The sequence below is a fragment of the Gymnodraco acuticeps genome, unplaced genomic scaffold, assembly GCF_902827175.1.
Source record: "Gymnodraco acuticeps unplaced genomic scaffold, fGymAcu1.1, whole genome shotgun sequence".
NCBI classification, from domain to species: domain Eukaryota; kingdom Metazoa; phylum Chordata; class Actinopteri; order Perciformes; family Bathydraconidae; genus Gymnodraco; species Gymnodraco acuticeps.
Window position 1 is genome coordinate 2,647 of NW_022990750.1, and position 19,803 is coordinate 22,449.

General features: G+C 43.2%; 1 protein-coding gene across 2 annotated transcripts in view; it reads right to left on the reverse strand.

Annotated features, from left to right (window-relative positions):
* Window positions 1-2,388: 2,388 nt before the first annotated feature.
* LOC117556735 (NACHT, LRR and PYD domains-containing protein 4E-like) overlaps window positions 2,389-19,803 on the reverse strand; it is a 38,434-nt gene continuing 21,019 nt past the window's right edge. Inside the window, exons 2-13 of one of the 2 annotated variants that reach the window (XM_034232228.1) lie at window positions 13,180-13,282; window positions 12,975-13,088; window positions 12,261-12,374; window positions 11,976-12,054; window positions 10,511-10,739; window positions 8,567-10,370; window positions 8,219-8,392; window positions 7,709-7,882; window positions 6,550-6,723; window positions 6,026-6,199; window positions 3,665-3,711; window positions 2,389-3,538 (exon numbers count right to left, since the gene is read on the reverse strand). In XM_034232228.1, coding sequence (XP_034088119.1) covers window positions 2,967-3,538; window positions 3,665-3,711; window positions 6,026-6,199; window positions 6,550-6,723; window positions 7,709-7,882; window positions 8,219-8,392; window positions 8,567-10,370; window positions 10,511-10,739; window positions 11,976-12,054; window positions 12,261-12,374; window positions 12,975-13,088; window positions 13,180-13,247 — 3,723 coding nt within the window. In that variant the 5' untranslated portion in view covers window positions 13,248-13,282 and the 3' untranslated portion in view covers window positions 2,389-2,966. The remainder of the gene's footprint in view (window positions 3,539-3,664; window positions 3,712-6,025; window positions 6,200-6,549; window positions 6,724-7,708; window positions 7,883-8,218; window positions 8,393-8,566; window positions 10,371-10,510; window positions 10,740-11,975; window positions 12,055-12,260; window positions 12,375-12,974; window positions 13,089-13,179; window positions 13,283-19,803) is intronic. The other variant, XM_034232230.1, reaches the window with a different exon arrangement.

Sequence of the window (19,803 nt, forward strand, 5' to 3'; positions counted from 1 at the left end):
TAATATATATTGTTGATTGATTATCAACAAAGACTTTTACACTTCTATACGTGCCCTATGTTATTTTAAATGCATTTGTTACATTTACAAAATGAGGGGTTAGAGTTTGTTCAGATGAAAAATGAAATACAATCCTATCCACCATAATTAACCAATTAATTAGCAGATCATTATTATTTCGACCAGCTACCACTTCCGATACAAAAAAGCCTCAAGAAAGAAGATGTTTTGCAAATTAGCATAATGTGAAATATTTACCTACATTTCAATTTTGAGTCCATCAACACCGAAATTGGTATACAGCATTGGCGGAAGGTCATACACATTATCATAGGAAATCATTATGATCAGTCAAAGAATATGGCCGCCATTAATCAAAACATTTTCGCCAAAAACACCACACATTTATAACTCAAGAACGGATGGACAGAATTTTACGAAAATGGCAGGTTGATGGCATTAAAAGAAAACATACAAGATCACAGAAGCACAGAAAAACCCACAACAGTTTCACTATATAGTACATTCCCTTCAAAGCCACAGTTCTTCGGGGAATGGCTCACTGTGGCTGGTCCCAGGCCGACACATAGCGGTCTCGTGTATTGTATTTTCCCCTCAAAGACACCATTTCAATTGATCGTAATGTTTTTTGCTGCATTTGTGTTTAACCTGTCGAGCCCTGAGCCTGTTTTTCAGGTCTCAGGCTCGAAAATGACTTTCCCAGAACAAATGACCATATCTTCTAAAAGGTTTAAATTAATAATCTGTTTTCTCAAAGTAATGATAAACCTGTGAGTTGGATGTAGAAGAGTCAGAATCAATATAGATGTTTCTTATTTTAAAGAAAATTCAGATTGAACATAGTAAAAAACTGTAAATTATAGTGTCCGTCCAAAAATTATTTTTTACTTATAGTGAAAACTACCCTTGGTAAGACTAAAAGCTTTAGGAATCCAAAGTACAACATATAATAAGTACCCTGTATCAAGATTGATGCAAAACAAGTGACATTTGACCTTTTTAGAGAGATTTAGCAAAAAAGAAAATACTTTTGGGGTCATTGGGGTGGATTTTCCATATCTCTGGCTCCCCTTTGTCGATTTTGACGAATGGAATCTCTTTCTGACCGTTAGAGCCAATAGAATCGAAGGGGGGTTTCCCCACACACAGACATGGTAAAACAAAAAGGTGGGGGCTTTGTGCTTGCAGTTTTGCTCCAGAGTGAAGCTATCTCTAGCTCTGACATCTGGAAACCGAAAAGCAGGTTTATTGCTCATGGATTATCAGAAATCATTTCAAAGGGACACAGGCACATTGGATTAACCTATCGATTAACTTCAGCAGCGTTTTTATCGTTTTAATGCCATTGAAGACCACTTTTTACCAGACTACGACACAGGTAAGCCATGTTAGCGTTTTTACCTACCTAGCACCACATGTTTTGATGTCTGTTTTTGTTTATAAAGGAGCGAGTTCGTATCATTGAGTGATAATGTCTGTACCCATCAATTCTGTGTCATCTCACGATCAGACCGATGGGTTGGATGGGCAGAATAGATAAGTAATAAGGTTTTATGAGTGAGTTTCGGTGCAGTAAATCTGTTAGCATTTTTAGCTCGTTGCTAATTCAGAGGCTAAGCGTTAGCATTGTGGTTTAAAAAAAAAAAATACAAATAAATGATCAGTTAGATGAGTTTCTTCCCGTTACATGGATATAAAACATTCATAGTTTATTAAATGAACATGCCCTCAGACTGCAAGATGTTGCGGGAGGGCCCCGGTACCGGGGTCTCTCGGGCTTAACAGGTTAAACAATGAAACAATGATAAACTGTAGTATACGGTAATAATATATATTGTTGAATGATTATCAACAAAGAGTTTTACACTTATATGCACTATGTTATTTTAAAAGCATTTATTACATTTACAAAATGAGTGGTCAGAATTTGCTCAGGAAATCTGCAACATCATACATGTATAAGGACTGTTTAAAATGAAATATATAAAATATCATTCACCATAATTAACCGTGCATAAACCCCCCAAATTAAACACAAAATCAGATTCATCCGTTTCTTCTTGTGGTTGAGAATTTTTCAACCTTGTTCCATCCATCCATCCATCTTCTCCCGCTTATCCGTGGTCGGGTCTCGGGGGTCTCGTTCCAGCAGAGAGCCCCACACGTTCCTTTCCCCTCATCAACCAGCTCTGACTGGGGGATCCCAAGGCGCTCCCAGGCCAGCGAAGAGATATAATCCCTCCACCTGGTCCTAGGTCTACCCCTTGGTCTCTTCCCAGCTGGACGTGCCTGGAACACCTCCCTAGGGAGGCGCCCAGGTGGCATCCTAACTAGGTGCCCGAACCTCAACTGGCTCCTTTCGACGCGAAGGAGGAGCGGCTCAACTCCGAGTCCCTCCCTGATGCTTCTCACCTTATCCCTAAGGGAGACACCAGCCACCCTGCGGAGAAAACCCATCTCGACCGCTTGTATCCGCGATCTCGTTCAACCTTGTTTTTGTCTTAAATTCCCCCGAATGCAGGAATTGCACCACAGGAGTGCATCACTGTTTTTATTTAGTGTTGTCCTTGTTTTCTTGTGTAGCATTAATGGACTACACCTTCATGTTGTGCAACCCTGTAATGAAGGATTACAATAAATGATCCTTTATTATTTATGGAACCATTTGGTGATGTATTGTAATTGGTTGGCTTGGTTAAAGTCATCTCTTATTTTGATTGAATTCAGCTGGGATATTGTCCAGCCCAGTTTACTGTTTGACATTTTTTTATGTTTGTACTTTGGTTTCACTTCCTCCCAACATCCTAAACTCTTCCCTCAGCCTCCTCCTCTATTACAGTGAACTCACCAGGGTGGTCCTAACTAACATCAGCTGTGATCCTGTACAGACTGAACTCTCTGGGCAGCAGGGAGGAAGTTTCTGGAACAGGAGGAGACTCTTCCTCCTACAGAGGAACCAGAGACACTGAGGAACCAGAGCTGAACCAGAACCCAAACCCAGCATAGAGAGGTTCAGTGAATGTGGTTCTGAAGGTGTGGAGGTGGGTCAGTGAGTCAGAGGAGACTCTGTAGAAGGAGAGAGAGCCATCAGGATGATCCAGATATACTGCTACTCTACCAGAGGAGGAGGAAGAGGAGGAGGAGGAGGAGGAGGAGGAGGATGAGGAGGAGGAGGAGGTGTGCGTTACTGCCTTATTGTGACAGACAGAGTAACGACCATCAGAGCAGATCAGACTCCAGGACTGATCATTCCCTCCAAACAAACAGTCTTTACTCTTTCCTTTCCTGCTGATTCCTCTGTAAGTCACCGATATATGAACTTCTCCTCTCCTCTCGACCTCCCAGTAACAGCGACCAGTCAGAGCTTCTCTGCACATCAGCTGAGGATAGTAATCAAACCTCTCTGGATGATCAGGATATGGCTGCTTCTCCTCCACACGTGTCACCTTCCTGTTGTCCTCAGACAGTTTGAGGTTCCTGTGAGCTGTGTTTGTGTCGAGTGAGAGTTCAGAGGAATCTGAGGAGAGGAACAGCAGCAGTTATTCATCTATCAGCTGTTCATTTATTGACACTTTGATGATGAAGGTTACATTTGAAGATGGTGGCTGCTTTGTTTTCATGAATCAAATTAAACCACACTCACACTTCCTCAGACCGGGTCTCAGCCATCGGACTCCAGCAGGCTCCATCCTGAAAGAGGGGGGGGGGGGGGGGGGGGGGGGTGTGACATCTCTCATTCACAGAATTCACATCTGATAGTTCATCATTGTTTTTAACACCCATTTAGCGCTTAATAAAATAGGAGAAGTACTTCAGAACCAATTCAGATACAGGAGTGAGTGTAGATCACGTCCAACAGGAGTGGGATGATCTCTGCTGTAGGTTTATGTTGTAGGATGGACCTTGATCTTTTAACCTGTTAAACCCTGAGCCTGTTTTTCGGGTCTCATGGTCGAAAATGACTTTCCCAGAACAAATGACCATATCTTCTAAAAGGGTTAAATTAATAATCTTTTTCTCAAAGTAATGATAAACCTGTGAGCTGGATGTAGAAAAGTCAGATTCAATATAGATGTTTTTTATTTGAAAGACAATTCAGATTGAACATGGTAAAAAACTGTAAATTGTTACGATCACGTGGAAAAGGTAGGACCCAAAAGCAGACTACAAAAAGGTAAAAGGTCTATAAACAAAAAGTGAGCTTTATTTAAAAAAAAACGATCAGCAAAAAAACATGGCAAGGATAGTACACAGGTAACACGAGGAAGATAACATACCCAAAAACGATCGTGACCAACATGAAGGGAGACAGGAAAAACAAACAATGAACCGACAGGGAAAGACAAGACTAAATACAGAGAGGGGTAATCACGGGACAAGAAACAGCTTGGTAAAGGAGGGAGAAACACAAGGGCAACAGGTGAACACAATGAGACAATCAGACACACCAGGGAAACTAACGACAGGAAGGCAAACACAGCAAAATAAAACCAAAACTTAACACACAAAACTCAAATCCTGACAGTAAATGATTGTGTCCGTCCAAAAATTATTCTTTACTTATAGTGAAAACTAACCTTGGATGAGGGTAAGGTAGACTAAAAGCTTTAGCAATCCAAAGTACAACATATAATAAGAACCCTGTATCAAGATTGATGCAAAACAAGTGACATTTGACCTTTTTAGAGAGATTTAGCAAAACAAACTCCACCTCTGGGGTCATTTGGGTGGAAATGGCCGTTTTTACCATTTCTCTGGAACCCATTGGTCGATTTTGGTGATTGACATCTCTTTCTGACCGTTAGTGCCAATAGAATCGAAGGGGAATTTCCCCATACGCACACATGGTAAAAAAAAAGCAGGGGCTTTGCGCATCCAGGTTTGCACCAGAGTCAACCTATCTCTAGCTCTGACATCTGGAAACGGAAAAGCAGGTTTATTGCTTATGGATTATCAGAAATCATTCAAAGGGACACAGACACATTGGATTAACCTATGGATTAACTTCAGCATCGTTTTTATTGTTGTAATGCCATTGAAGACAACTTTTGACCGGACTACGACACAAGGTAGGCCATGTTAGTGTTTTTAGCTACCTAGCGTCACATGTTTTGATGTCTGTTCTTGTTAATAGCTTTGCGAGTTCTTATCATGGAGTGATGATGTCTGTACCGATCGATTCTGTGTCATCTCACGATACAAATCGATGGGTTGGACGTGCAGCTACGATAAGTAATAAGGGTGTTATGAGTGAGTTTCTGTGCAACACCCCGTTAGCATTTTTCGCTCGTGGCTAATTCATAGGCACAGCACTAGCTTTGTGGTTTAAAAAAAAAAAAGATCAGTTAGCTGAGTTTCTTCCCGTTACATGGATATACAACATTCATAGTTTATTGAATATTAAGAAGCCCTCAGATGCTGTTTCCTGCAGATGACGTTTTCCCCCCGGTGTCGGGGGTGCGGTGTAGAAGAGGTTAAGCAACCATTCAACCACAACATCAAGATGTTGAGCATCCTGCTGGCCAAGTAGCTCCCCTGAATATATTGTAACATTTGGTCACAAAATTAAAATGAGCATTGAAATCGAGGTCAGAATCTAAAATGATAAAGATTTCTTCCTTGTTGTCGTGTCTTTCTGCAAACACAGATCTGCTGCCTGTGTCCTCAGTACCCTTCAGTTGTATTGTCTTGTCCCATTTGATCAAGTTTGGGTCTTTGTGACTATTTTGAAAACTATAATTTACATAAATACATATATACGTTTTTAATCATTAGGGCGGCTGTGGCGCAGTGATCCTCAGATCACCAGTTTGAAACCCGCCTCGACCAACACTGCAGTTGACAGGCCGTTGTGTCCTTGGGCAAGACACTTCATCCTAATTTGCTCCTGTGAGTATTTTCCACAGTATTCACGGTTACATGTCTGATATGTGTAATATGTAATGTAAAGCGCTTTGAGCATTCGTAAAAGTGCTCTAATAAATGTAATGAATTATTATAATACCTGAGAGTGTCCAGTCTCCAGAGAGGATCCTCCAGTCCAGCAGACAGCAGCTTCTCTCCGGAGTCTCCTGGATGATTGTATCTCAGGTCCAGCTCTCTCAGATGGGAGGGGTTGGATCTCAAAGCTGAAGCCAGAGAAACACAGCCTTCCTCTGAGACCAGACAGCCTGACAGCCTGAACACAAACAAAACAACATACATCACATAATCTGAGGTTACTGTGAGCACTGGAGGGTTAGTTCAGAAGTGGGGTAACATTAACATGATAACTACTTTCCTAGTCACAACCAAATACCCACTAATCTCTTTCAACAATCTGACAATATTACTAGTAGCTTTTAGATTTCTTTGATATTTAAAGATCCCACAATGGTGAACAAAAAAAATAACATATGTTCATGGAATGAATTGGCAACAACATTAACTTGACAGGTTGGATAGCAGATAAGAAAATACAATATTGTGCAGTATGTGTATCAAATTGTGTAAATCCCAATCTAAGTAGCCTTGTTGATGAATCCTGACCTGAGAGTCTCCAGAGTACAGTGTGGACTCTCCAGTCCAGCAGACAGCAGCTTCACTCCTGAATCCTGCAGGTCGTTGTTACTCAGGTCCAGATCTCTCAGACTAGAGGACTGGGAGCTGAGGACTGAGGACAGAGCTGCACAGCTTCTCTCTGACAGCTTACAGACACTCAGTCTGAAGGGACAATGAAATATACATAAAACTCTGCATTTATCCTTTCCTTATAATGTATTTAAAAATCAAACATAATGGTCAGAAAACCACATATAGGAGAAACAAAGTGTGACCTTTGGGCTGTCGTATTTATTACGTAACCCCCTAAACACCATTATTTCTACTGATCGAGATCATTTTGATTAGTTGGATTTAAAGCAAATTTTATAATACAATTGTAAAAATGTAAAGTGAATAAGATGTTGAGATAAAGTGTTTTCTTGGGCAAAACAGATGAAAAGCTAAATAAAATTATATTAGGAAAAGGAAAGAGCAAGAAAACAACTTCACTTTACGTAGCCATGATGACAATTATGTCTTACCTTTGCTGTTTTGTGAGCAAAAGTTCTGTTCAAGGGCATAAAAACGGTTAATCCAATATCTCTGTGTAACTTTAAAATGATTACTGATAATCCATCATTACAATTATGAATAATAAACACAAGAAACGGATTTTGATGGTTAGCTGACCGGAGCTTCCGGTTTAGAAGGTGCGCACGCAGCGTCTCGTTTTAACTGAATAATGGTCATGTTTACATGGATTTATGAACTGCCCTAATTACCGCCCCCTTCCAGAGACACACTCATACCTGCTTGGTATGACATACAAAAAGTTACATTAAACAATAAATACAAATAAATTACAATAAAATGACTGTTGTTTAATCTTCACATCATGTCTATAATTTTGAGCGCCAAATTATTGAAAAGTATCGATAAGAGTATCGAAAAATACCGGTATCGATAAGCAGTATCGGTGTCGATAAAATCCTAACGATACCCATCCCTAGTAACGTGTAATTGTAAAGCGCTTTGAGCACCTGGAAAAGCGCTATAATAAAAATGTAATTAATTATTGTACTTGCCTACTTCCCCCATGGGCTACATCAGCCCAACATATACATATTTATTCAATACGTAACTTAATATGTTGATCAATCCTGACCTGAGAGTCTCCAGAGTACAGTGTGGACTCTCCAGTCCAGTAGACAGCAGCTTCACTCCTGAATCCTGCAGGTCGTTGTTACTCAGGTCCAGCTCTCTCAGACTAGAGGACTGGGAGCTGAGGACTGAGGACAGAGCTTCACAGCTTCTCTCTGACAGCTTACAGCCACTCAGTCTGATAAAGGAAAACAATCAGCAAGAACAAATCTGCATTTATCGTCACAAAGCTATAAATATGGGACAGAACAGAATAATCCAAGGTCCATCGCCATTATAAGATACTTGTCTGATCCGATTTTTCTAACTAACCACAATCATTTTTGCACAGTTCTTGGATTTAAAGTCACATTTTAGAAAATGTGGCAAAACTTAAAGGTGAAAACTTAAATGTGAAAGTTAAGTCTTTTCATCAAAGGCAGAACAATATTAGTCTAAAATATGTCAATCTCAGGATCTAAAAGGTGACAAAACATAACTAGTTAAATATATTTGGGTAGAGAAGAATCCTGACCTGAGAGTCTCCAGAGTACAGTGTGGACTCTCCAGTCCAGCAGACAGCAGCTTCACTCCTGAATCCTGCAGGTCGTTGTTACTCAGGTCCAGATCTCTCAGACTAGAGGACTGGGAGCTGAGGACTGAGGACAGAGCTTCACAGCTTCTCTCTGACAGCTTACAGCCACTCAGTCTGATAAAGGAGGACCAAGCAATATGTTAAAATTGATGAGCAGAACATGTAAATTACATTGCATTACATTGCATTTAGCTGACGCTTTTATCCAAAGCGACTTACAATAAGTTCGACCAACAAAAATACAAATTTGAAGAAAACAGATCATGATATGAACGTTCCTGTACTTACAGAGTCTTCCTGGAGGCTTTGACCACTGGCAGCAGCCTCAGAAGAGCCTCCTCTGAAGCACAGTATTTCTTCAGGTCAAACACGTCCAGATCTTCTCCTGATGACAGTAAGATGAAGACCAGAGCTGACCACTGAGCAGGAGACAGATTATCTGTGGAGAGACTTCCTGAACTCAGGGACTGTTGGATCTGCTCCACTAGAGAACGATCATTCAGTTCATTCAGACAGTGGAACAGGTTGATGCTTCTCTCTGGAGAGGGAGCCTCATTAAACTTCTTCTTGATGTACCGGACTGATTTCTTGTTGGTCTCCGAACCAATTCCTGTTTCTGTCAGCAGGCCTCGTAGGAGTTTCTGATTGGTCTGCAGTGAAAGACCCAGGAGGAACCGGAGGAACAAGTCCAGGTGCCCGTTTGGACTCTGTAAGGCCTGGTCCACAGCACTCTGGTAGAGATGTGAGAGTTTAGGTTTGTCTCTGAAGGCTTTAGGCAGCCTGGAGGTTGTTGGTTCTTCTGACAGCAGGTTGACTCCAGAGGTGATGAAGGTCAGATGGACATGAAGAGCAGCCAGAAACTCCTGAACGCTCAGATGGACGAAGCAGAACACCTTGTCCTGGTACAGTCCTCTCTCCTCTCTAAAGACCTGTGTGAACACTCCTGAGTACACTGAGGCTGCTCTGATATCGATGCCACAGTCTGTCAGGTCGGACTCATAGAAGATCAGGTTGCCTTTCTGCAGCTGCTCAAAAGCCAGTTTCCCCAGAGACTCCATCATCTTCCTGCTCTCTGGACTCCAGTGTGGATCTGTCTCAGCTCCTCCATCATACTTGATGTTCTTCACTTTGGACTGAACCACCAGGAAGTGGATGTACATCTCAGTCAGGGTCTTGGGCAGCTCTCCTCCCTCTCTGGTTTTCAACACCTCCTCCAGAACTGTAGCAGAGATCCAGCAGAAGACTGGGATGTGGCACATGATGTGGAGGCTTCGTGAGCTCTTGATGTGGGAGATGATGGTGCCGGCCTGCTCCTGATCTCTGAATCTCTTCCTGAAGTACTCCTCCTTCTGTGGGTCATTGAACCCTCGGACCTCTGTCACCATGTCCACACACTCAGGAGGGATCTGATTGGCTGCTGCAGGTCGTGTGGTTATCCAGAGGCGAGCAGAGGGAAGCAGCTTCCCCCTGATGAGGTTTGTCAGCAGCACATTCACTGAGGTGGATTCTGTGACATCAGTCAGGATCTCAGTGTTGAGGAAGTCCAGAGGAAGTCGACACTCATCCAGACCGTCAAAGATGAACACGACCGGGAACTGATCGAACCTGCAGATTCCTGCGTCTCTGGTTTCAGAGAAGAAGTGATGAACAAGTTCCACCAAGCTGTACTTGTTCTCTCTCACCACATTCAGTTCTCTGAAGGTGAATGGAAATGTGAACAGGATGTCCTGGTTGGCTTTGCCTTCAGCCCAGTCCAGAGTGAACTTCTGTGTTAAGACTGTTTTCCCAATGCCAGCCACTCCCTTTGTCAGCACTGCTCTGATTGGTGCATCTCTTCCAGGTGAGGCTTTAAAGAGGTCTTCTTGTCTGATGGTTGTTTCTGGTCTGTCTGCTTTCCTGGATGCTGATTCAATCTGTCTGACCTCATGTTCAGCATTGACCTCTGCAGACCCCCCCTCTGTGATGTAGAGCTCTGTGTAGATCTGATTCAGAAGGGTTGGGTTTCCTGCTTTAGCAATGCCCTCAAACACACACTGGAACCTCTTCTTCAGGTTAGACTTCAGTTTACGCTGACACACTCCAGAACGACTTCCTGAATGAACACACAACAAAGCAGATCAATAAGTCAAAGGAATCCTTAAAGAATGAAGATCTGAATATACTTTGTTCCATCTCTTGAGACTTTAGTCAACATTTATCCAGCTTGTTAAATCTCTATAGAAACCCTCTTACTGCTCTGCAGACGGTCAGCCAGCTCCTCCTGCTTCATGCTCCTCAGGAAGTGCAGAGAGATGTTCAGAAATGCCTCTCTGCTGCTCCTCCTCTGCTCTTCATCATCACCATCCAACACCTCCTCATCCTCCCTCTGGCTCTCTAAGCATTCTGGGTAATCTGAACTCAGAGCCTTCTGGATCTTCTTCAGCTCGTTCTTCACAAAAGTGACGATGTTGTCCTCCAGCAGCTGGAACAGAATACATGAACAACACAATCAAACTACCTTGCTACCCTTTTCCCTCAACCTATCCTAAGGGAGTGCATGTATGTAGACACGTTAGTTTAGCTGCTATAGGCTTGGACTGTTGGGGGGGGCACCTTACTCCGTCTTTCTGGCTGTTTGTACCTGTGTACTCTCATGTTCCGAATAACCCAGCTTCCCCCAAATCTCTTTTTTGTTTCCATATATACGCCGGGATCCTGAGTCGAGGCTGATCCTGTTGCTGCGATCCTGCCAGACTCTCACCATACTACTTCCCTGATGGCTCCCACAAGATTGTTGAAATCCTCGTGGATTCATCTTCCTATTATACACACATGCATTTCCAAACATTTGGACTACCTATGTTGTAAATGTATTATCTTTTCAATTTACACACGGCATCTATTGCACGTCTGTCCGTCCTGGGAGAGGGATCCCTCCTCTGTTGCTCTCCCTGAGGTTTCTCCCATGTTCCCTTTAAACTGTGGGTTTTCTCCGGAAGTCTTTCCTTGTACGATGTGAGGGTCTAAGGACAGAGGGTCTAAGGACAGAGGGTCTAAGGACAGAGGGTCTAAGGACAGAGGGTGTCGTATTGTCATACTGATATTCTGTACAAACTGTGAAGTCCACTGAGACAAATGTAACATTTGTGATATTGGGCTATAAATAAATATATAACATAATAAATATATGACATTGATTGATTGAACTAAAATAAATGAACATCAGATCCATGTTGGACGCACTGACAATTGACGGAGGATGAAACAGAATCTGATTACGTTATTCGAATGCACCTGAAACAGAAATGTTTTCTACCCACGGTTTCTCTTTGTTACATGGTGGGGAAGGGGAGCCATGATTGGCAGAAATAGCTCAGTCCCTTTGGACTTGGTTTGGGAATCAAAGTCGCAGTTCAAGCCACCAAATAAGGAGTGCAGAATGTACACAGAGACGTGCCAGTTTGTCTCTTGGGCACTGCCAAGATACCCTTGAGCAAAGCACCACACCCCAACACTTCTAAACCAAATAGAAAAAAGAACAATATATTGGACGTCTTGGCCACTGACAGCTCAGTGGTTGCCGGTGGTTCAAGTATGCTGGTTCAACTCCAGAGGCCGCTAAAAATTCAAGGTCATCCTCTCTGTCTTGATCTAAAAAGTGCACCATAGAAATGATTGGACAGAACAGATGTGAAGTAGCTGTAGTTCATGTACAGACCATAAATGTGGAGTCCAGCTGAGTCTGATGCTGCTGGGCAGACTGACCTCTGGGAACCTCTGAGCTCTGCTGGTCCTCTCTGTGAGGAATCATGAAGAGATAACTCACATTATGTTTCAACATAGACTTTTCATACAGAGACACACAGAGCAGATAGTAATATATGTCAGGATACATCATCATCAAAACCAGATGCTAACAACACTGATTAAAGACCAATTCTGTATCTGACTGACAATCAATCAGCAAGCTCTCCAGTTTCTATTAATAGTTTTAAATACTTACACCGGGTCATAAGAACGGCTTCCATCTTTGAAGTCAATCATACGAGCTTTAGACCGATCACTCTTCAGGGACACACAGCTGGGTCCAGGAGACTCTGCTCTCTGCTGCTTGGAGCTAATAGAAAGACAATAATGTACAGAAGCAACAAGATGATATCTCTGCTTTCAGTGTTTTCGGACAGTTAAAGACCCTTGATCTCACAACTAGTCCCGAGATCTCTGCAACTAAACCCTAGACCACTGCAGCTACCTCCCAGAGATCAGCAGTAGTGCCTGAAACTCTCCAACTAATACCTAAATCCCTGCAGCAATTACGAACACCTCTCTGCAAACATTGGCTCCTTTAAAAAAAAACGTTGACTATAAAAACACCTTGTCATTGAGTTAATATTAACAGAGTAGAAATAATCCTCCTCTCTATCAGAGCACTTTGACCAACAGAGGCCTCAATACATATGAAATATGAGCCTTCGTAAGATGAGAGAAGTATCAACGTTGTGAGTCAATGTTCAGGAGAAAAAGTAGGACAACAAGTCTACCTGCAATGGTATAGAAGGCTTCTTTTATCGAGCCTGTCTGACACGTTAAACTCTGGCTTCAGAGTGAACCCACCTCGGTAGACCCTCCCTCAGCTTCAATAAGAAGTCTCTGTTCTTCAGTAACAACATGTTTTCTACTGCTGCTGATATAATGAAGTCACATGACGTCCACTTACTCTGTCTGTGAAGGTCGGCCTTTAAAACATATTGGGTCAGCTATAGACCGGTTACTCTTCATGGACACACAGCTGGGTCCAGGTCCAGGTCCAGGTCCATGCTGCTGCTCTGGGCTTCAACACACACACACACACACAGAGTTTTGAGTGTGAATAATGCCTGCTGAGCTCTGGAGAAGAGGACAGTCAGAGGTCTTCATCTCACCTCTGAGCTTTGGTGAGGCGTTCAGGGTCCCCACTCAGAGCGGGTTCAGTGTCCTCACAGGGATTCATAGCAGAGCTCACACCTTCACACACACAACCACCTGCTGGAGAACCACACATTATCTCATCAGGACACAGAGAGTTCTCACACAGAAACACATTTCAAACAGTCAACACAGGAAACCTAGTGTTTCGAATGTAAAGCAGAAGTTTGTTAGGATAAAAATAATTAAAGCTGCACGCAGCGATCATCGGGCCCTCGCACATCCACGCTGGTTGGGATACTTCCAGAATCCCTGTCCACTCAGCAGCGCCATGACAGCTGGAGACCGGCCGCAAGGATGAACATTACGTATTGCATGGAGGTGACGTTTTGTCTTGCACAACCTCCGGTGTCCTCTATGTGGCGCTAAAGAAGAAGTGCTTAACAAACAGTATATTTCTCTTTCTCACGTGTAGACCACACATCGTAATCTTCATGTAAATCTGATGATGTTCGTAATATGAGGCTGACTTCATCTAGCCAGTAGGTGGCGCTATGACTCATCTGTAAAAGTCTTAGGTTGCGTTCGGATAGTTTAAAAATTAGCTCCTAAGTTTTAACCCTATCTCCTATTCCTTGACCTCTGAGTGAAAGGTCACAGGGTTAAGGGGTAGTGGATAGGAGAATTCAAAAGGACTTAGGAGAAGAGACTGCGGTACTTTAATCATGACACTGCACACACTTAAGCAGTTATCAAATTATAAACAAAAATGTTATTAACTTACAAATGATATATAAACAATTGATCTACGTAATTACACATCCGAAAAGGGGTTGGAAGAAGTCTACACTTATGTAATCCCACCCCTTCTCCCAGATTCAAATGATTCACTTATTTTCAGTGTGATAAGGTGAACGTGTTTTGCAAAGTGTTCATGGGACCAAACTGTGTCGGGTTATACAGTGGGAAGGGAGTGAAGAATCGGTTTGAAAATAGTTCGGACTGGTTCGTCGAGATGTAATTATGTTCACTTTGTTGGATGTTTGAAATGTGCAGACAGCATTTAGAAGTAGAGAGCGGTCATGTGTTGATGATGTGTGTTTTTCTATTATTATTTAACAAATATAAATCAGTGTCTGTTTAGTGTTGTGTATTTCTTCTGGGTTTTACCGTGAGTTTAAAGAGTTTGTGATGCATTTTAGTGAGCGATCGTTCTGTGCCTCCTTTCTCCGGATGGTCTTTGTCTCTGCAGCTGATTGGACGACACCTGTTTTCAATTCAGCTGATAAGCCATGATTAGTAAAGGCTCACCTGCCTGGGTGAAGCCTCGCGGTTTGTATCAGAGGCATGACACAACGGTTGCGTTCGGATAGTTTAAAAATCAGCTCCTAAGTTCTAACCCTATCTCCTATTCCTTGACCTCTGAGTGAAAGGTCACGGGGTTAAGGGATAGTGGATAGGAGAATTCAAAAGGACTTAGGAGAAGAGACTGCGGTACTTTAGAGAATCGACTGCACTTTCACTATCCGACGTGTTTCTGATGCGCCAGCGGACGTCCTGAATGAGCGTCTGCTGCTGTGGGGAAACTATGGAAACTACAGTTCTCTATACAGCGGACTACAACATGGATGTTCAATAAGAACGAGGGACTCCTGTGAACTCATCTAGAGACTCTGTGCTCTGACGCTGTTGCTTTATGCTTTATGAACGGGGACAACAGAGAAACAGATTCTTCAGGACCAAAGCTGGAATTGAAATAAAAAAGGAAAGTGAAGCTTCTGCTCGTCCCCCTCTCCCTCCGGTCCACATGAATACAAATGATCCCAATACGTATGATTGATGAAAAGATCTTAAATCAATACAGATGTATTTATTATAAACGTTAGTCCTTAACATCTATCACTGTGTATATCACCATTCAAACATCTTTTAAAAGTGGAACAAACCACACAGCTCAGTGAAGACTGTGAGATGTTGACTTTATTTGATCATTTCAGTAAAAACTAACGTTCATATTTCTCTCTTTGATTATAATACTGATGAACGTTCAGAACAAAGCACTTTGGCAACTTACCACATACGTTTTAAAAAAGCTTAATAAGCACCGTAACTTTCATGATATCATTTCTCCGTCATAATCGGTTGTTTCCGTGAACGGCCGACTGTTGTGTGACGTCAAATGCTGCGGCTGCAATGCATTGTGGGCCAGCATTTTCTCCTCTCCTTTCGGTTAGGGAGGTCCAGTGGTTCCTAAGCTAAAGGAGGTTATCAAGGAAGTTTGAAACCTCCTTTCCTTTCATTTGGAGAATTGGAACGGCACTTATCATGGCTGCCACTGAGGGACTTCCGGGTCATTTCACTCCGTTAGGAAGGTTCCTAAGCTAAATGTTACGATTATTGTGTTATGTCACGTTTTCTATGTCTTATTTTGGGTGTTTTGTAGTGATGTTACGTATTGCGCCGAGGCTTCGGAGCGTGTGTCGAGTAATCCCCGAAGTTTTTTGTGAAGCATGTATCGAGGCTTGTATCGTTTTGGGCCAGTGACGTCATCGATGACAAACGAAGCCTCGCTGCCTGTCGATACCACGTGACTGCTTCACGAAGTGATTCAGATCGGTTGAACCGTTGAACCACAACGCTCATAATACCCATGGATGTATAATAAGAACGATATTACCCCTCCTGTACCCGGGCCCGCTGGTGACACGATGGAATTAAAAGAGCTCAAAACCTCACCTATATAGAGGTCGGAACATGTCATAAGTATAAATAGATACAAGCATAAATAAATGTAGGAAAAAAAACATGAATGAATAAATACAGGAATAAATATGTTACAGTGTTTTCAGGGAGATTCAGCTTGTGTGCTGCGGCTCAGCTGGAAAGCAGTTGACTCACGATCACAGGGTTCCTGGTTCAATGACTCGTCAATACGTCTTTTTTGTTGTTTATAAAAGCTACAGCTAAATTAGATAATGTAGTTAATAAATGTATTCTTTGATATGGTTTAGCCTTTCTCAGGCTACAACATGGTTATGTTTATTAATATTAGTAAGGAATACAAATCCCTCTTTGCAATGTTTACCAGCCTCCTTAGGCTTTTCAATCACAATCATTCAACTGGAATAAATACACTATTGTTAACATGAAGATATGATTTAATGTTCGTTGTTTAGAGTTATTCTAAGGCTTTACTCATTGGGAACTTGGTATGAGATGGAGCACACTGTTGAGATGTCCAATCTGCCTGTTTTACACACTTTGACCAACAGGGGGTTTGTGTTCAAATGAAGCCCATGATGAAGCCTCATGAGATGAACCCTTTTGCGAACCAATTGGCTGGAAAGCTTCAAAGCTTCATAAGGCTTCATCTCGCCATCACTAGTGTTTTGCTGTTCTCCCTGTCGTGTTTTCCTCCGTGTTTATTGTCTGGTCCTTTTCCCTGTGTTTTTCCTCCTGTCGTTAGTTTCCCTGGTGTGTCTAGTTGTCTGATTGTGTTCACCTGTGGCCCTTGTGTTTCTCCTCCCCTGCCCGGCTGTTTCTCGTCTTGTGATTACCCCTCCCTGTATTTAGTCTGTTCTCTTCCTGTGTTCAGTGTCGGTTTGTCTTGTGGTTTGGCTTGTCCTCGGTGAGTGGTGTGTTCTGTCTTTGTTAGTATAGCCTTGAAATAAAGGAATTTTCACGTTAATCTGCATTTGGGTCCTACCTGCTTCACACATCGTAACACTAAATGGACTATTCGACTGCAGCCTTAGTCTGGGACTCTGATCGACCAGAAGGAATTGGGAGCAGGTTGGTGACTTTACTCTCAAGTTATAACCACGTATAACAAGCTTTTAATCACTTTTGAAGTGTGTGGTCATAAGAAGGTGCTGACCAAATTTGAAGTCGCTCGGATTATATCTCTAGGAGGAGTTTGTTAAAGTATGGGGCCTGACAAATTGCCAAAATAGACACTTAAAATCACTAAATTCAAAATGCCCAACTTATGGTTGGTCTAAGACAATAGCAACGGTAGACTTCTTCTTCTCACTCCCAACCCGTCACATGTTGACGGTCGGTCAGGGCCCCTCCCCGTCACTCTATTACGGACAGGGTACCCCTTGTGAGTCAGTTTTCAATGGGCAGGGCCAGAGCCATATAATAGAAGAGTTACGACATCTCCGTTCACTCCAATGGACCATTTTTTTTACAGCAATGGCGGATCGTGGAGATCTTAGGCTAGCAGCGCAGCAGAGTTGCAGCATAATAGACCGTTCGTGATGGACTTTTAAAGGTAAGAAGACGTTTAAAGATTTATATTGCGGATATTATCAGAACATCTGAATCAAATTAACTACACGTGTATTAAAGGATGTAAGGAAAATGTCTGTCTTATGGACAGAGTTAACATGGGACTTTTCCTTCAAATGTACTGAGGTCCGCACAATGGAAATGTGATGTCAACTACCAATGCAAAATCCCTGCCACCGGCTAGACACATTTTATATGTCTGAGGGTAAAATAATCATCATTCTGTATATAAATATGTTTGTCAATATCATGGACATCTCCTGCTAAATTGAGGTCCACGAAGCTGACACAAGATACCCGCAGATAAGCACTCATCTCGGACTAAAATCCTCAATGCATAGCAGTTTTAATGGCATGCCCCCATATTTTTTTGTTATTCAGTGTTATCAGGGGCACGAACTTCTGACCGGTGTTCCCTCTTGGTTTAGTCCGTGGGGGAGTGCTTAAGTGTGGGTACACAGGTTTGCCTGGTGCACAAGGTTATGGATGTGGGGGTCTTGCTGGTGCTCAAGTGCCCATATACATCACCCCATATTCACATAACTTTTACCCGCCTTAAGAGACACTATTTTGGGATACAATTTATCTATTTTCACCCGTTCACCTGGTTCTTCCTACAGTTAAGTTAGCCTTTTTCTGACTCTGGATGAATGGAATGTGATGTTAACTTCCAATGCAAAGTGCCTGCCACGGACATGACATCACCCCATATTCACATAACTTTTACCTGCCTTAAGAGACACTATTTTGGGATACAATTTATCCATTTTCACCCTTTTCTGTGCTGGAAGGAGCTCTCTGGGTCACATCCTGCCGCTGCTGCTGCTGCTGCTGCGGCTGCTCTCTCTCCCTCCCTGTATTCACAGTACTTTTACCCAGCTTTCACACACTCATTCCGGGGTAAGAAAGCCATGTGCATCACCCTGGATCTCTGCCTGTGAGTGTGGGACCCTGCTTACAGCAGTGAACCTGTTGCCACATTTGGTCGTGTCCATTTCATGTACATTTGGTCATGTCCATTTCATGTACATTTAATGGGTAGTCAAATGTGGATGAAATGGACACAATTCCCGGAGGTTCCTAGCCGAATTTGGGGGCTCATATGTGGCCTGCCATGCGCCCCCACCCGTGGAAAGCAAAAAAAAGTAAATAAAACGGTCAATTATATCTTAAAATAATCAAAAAATTATCGAAAAAATGGCTAAGTGCCAACGGAGGAGGGGCTGCAAAAAGCTCAAGTCTTCGGCGCTTCCGGCGGAAGCCCCGGAGACATTTGTACTACCCCGTTGCCTTTTTCAACGGAGAGGGGAATACTGACCTCCCTTCCTCCGTCGAAAAAATTAATTCATCTTTTCCAAGCTACCATCTGCACGAAATCGGAAACCCGGTTTTTGAGAGCACTTAGAAAAAAACGGCCTATTTCTCATGATGGGGAAATCATGGAGGAATGCATCCGCTGCATGAGCACTTTGGATCGGATACAATTGTTGCCTGGAGGACCTCCAATCATGGTTCTTACCAAACTTTAAGTTTTTGAACTGGCCTCTGGAGGAATTCAAGGGGAGTTGCCACGGAATAATGAGGCACTATTTTCGGATACATTTGATCAATTTTCACCCTTTTCCATGGTTCTTCCAAAAGTTAACTTGTACTTTTTCTGACTCTGGAGGAATGTAAGGAGAGTTGTCAGGGGACTCTACCCACCTTATGGAACACTATTTTGGGGTACTTTTTTTTTTCCATTTTCACCCCTTTTCTCTGGTTCTCCAAAAAGTAAAGTCAGACTTTTTTCCTGATATCTCACTGATCGAATGGCAAACGCGACCCGCCATCGGAGGGCCTCCGCTGGCCCGGCCTCGTGCCGGTGCTCTGGCGGTCGGTTCCTCCGAACTGCGGGTTTGACTCTGATGGCCGGGAGGGTGTGCTGCGTGGGGGTAACCCTGCGTGTCTCTTCCCTCCCGGGCTGCCCGATATGAAGCGTGACCGAGACGAACCGTCAGACTCAGGGGTCCCACCACGGGTCCCGCGGCGGGATGGCGGTTCCGGGCTGGAACCTACGCCGCGGTGCGCCCGGCAAACACTGTAGTTTCTCGAACCCTCCACTGTTGCTTAGCGGCCTTTGTCGGCTGCAGCATTCAGTAATCAGCCTCGCTCCGGGCACCGGTTCCCCCGGGGACCAACGTTCGGTGGCTTCACATGATATAGGGTCGACCCTACTTCATCACAGGCTACCTGTATGATCCTGCGTAACAACCATATATGCTTGTCTGACCTGCCATCGGAGGGCCTCCGCCGGCCCGGCCTCGTGCCGGTGCTCTGGCGGTCGGTTCCTCCGAACTGCGGGGTCT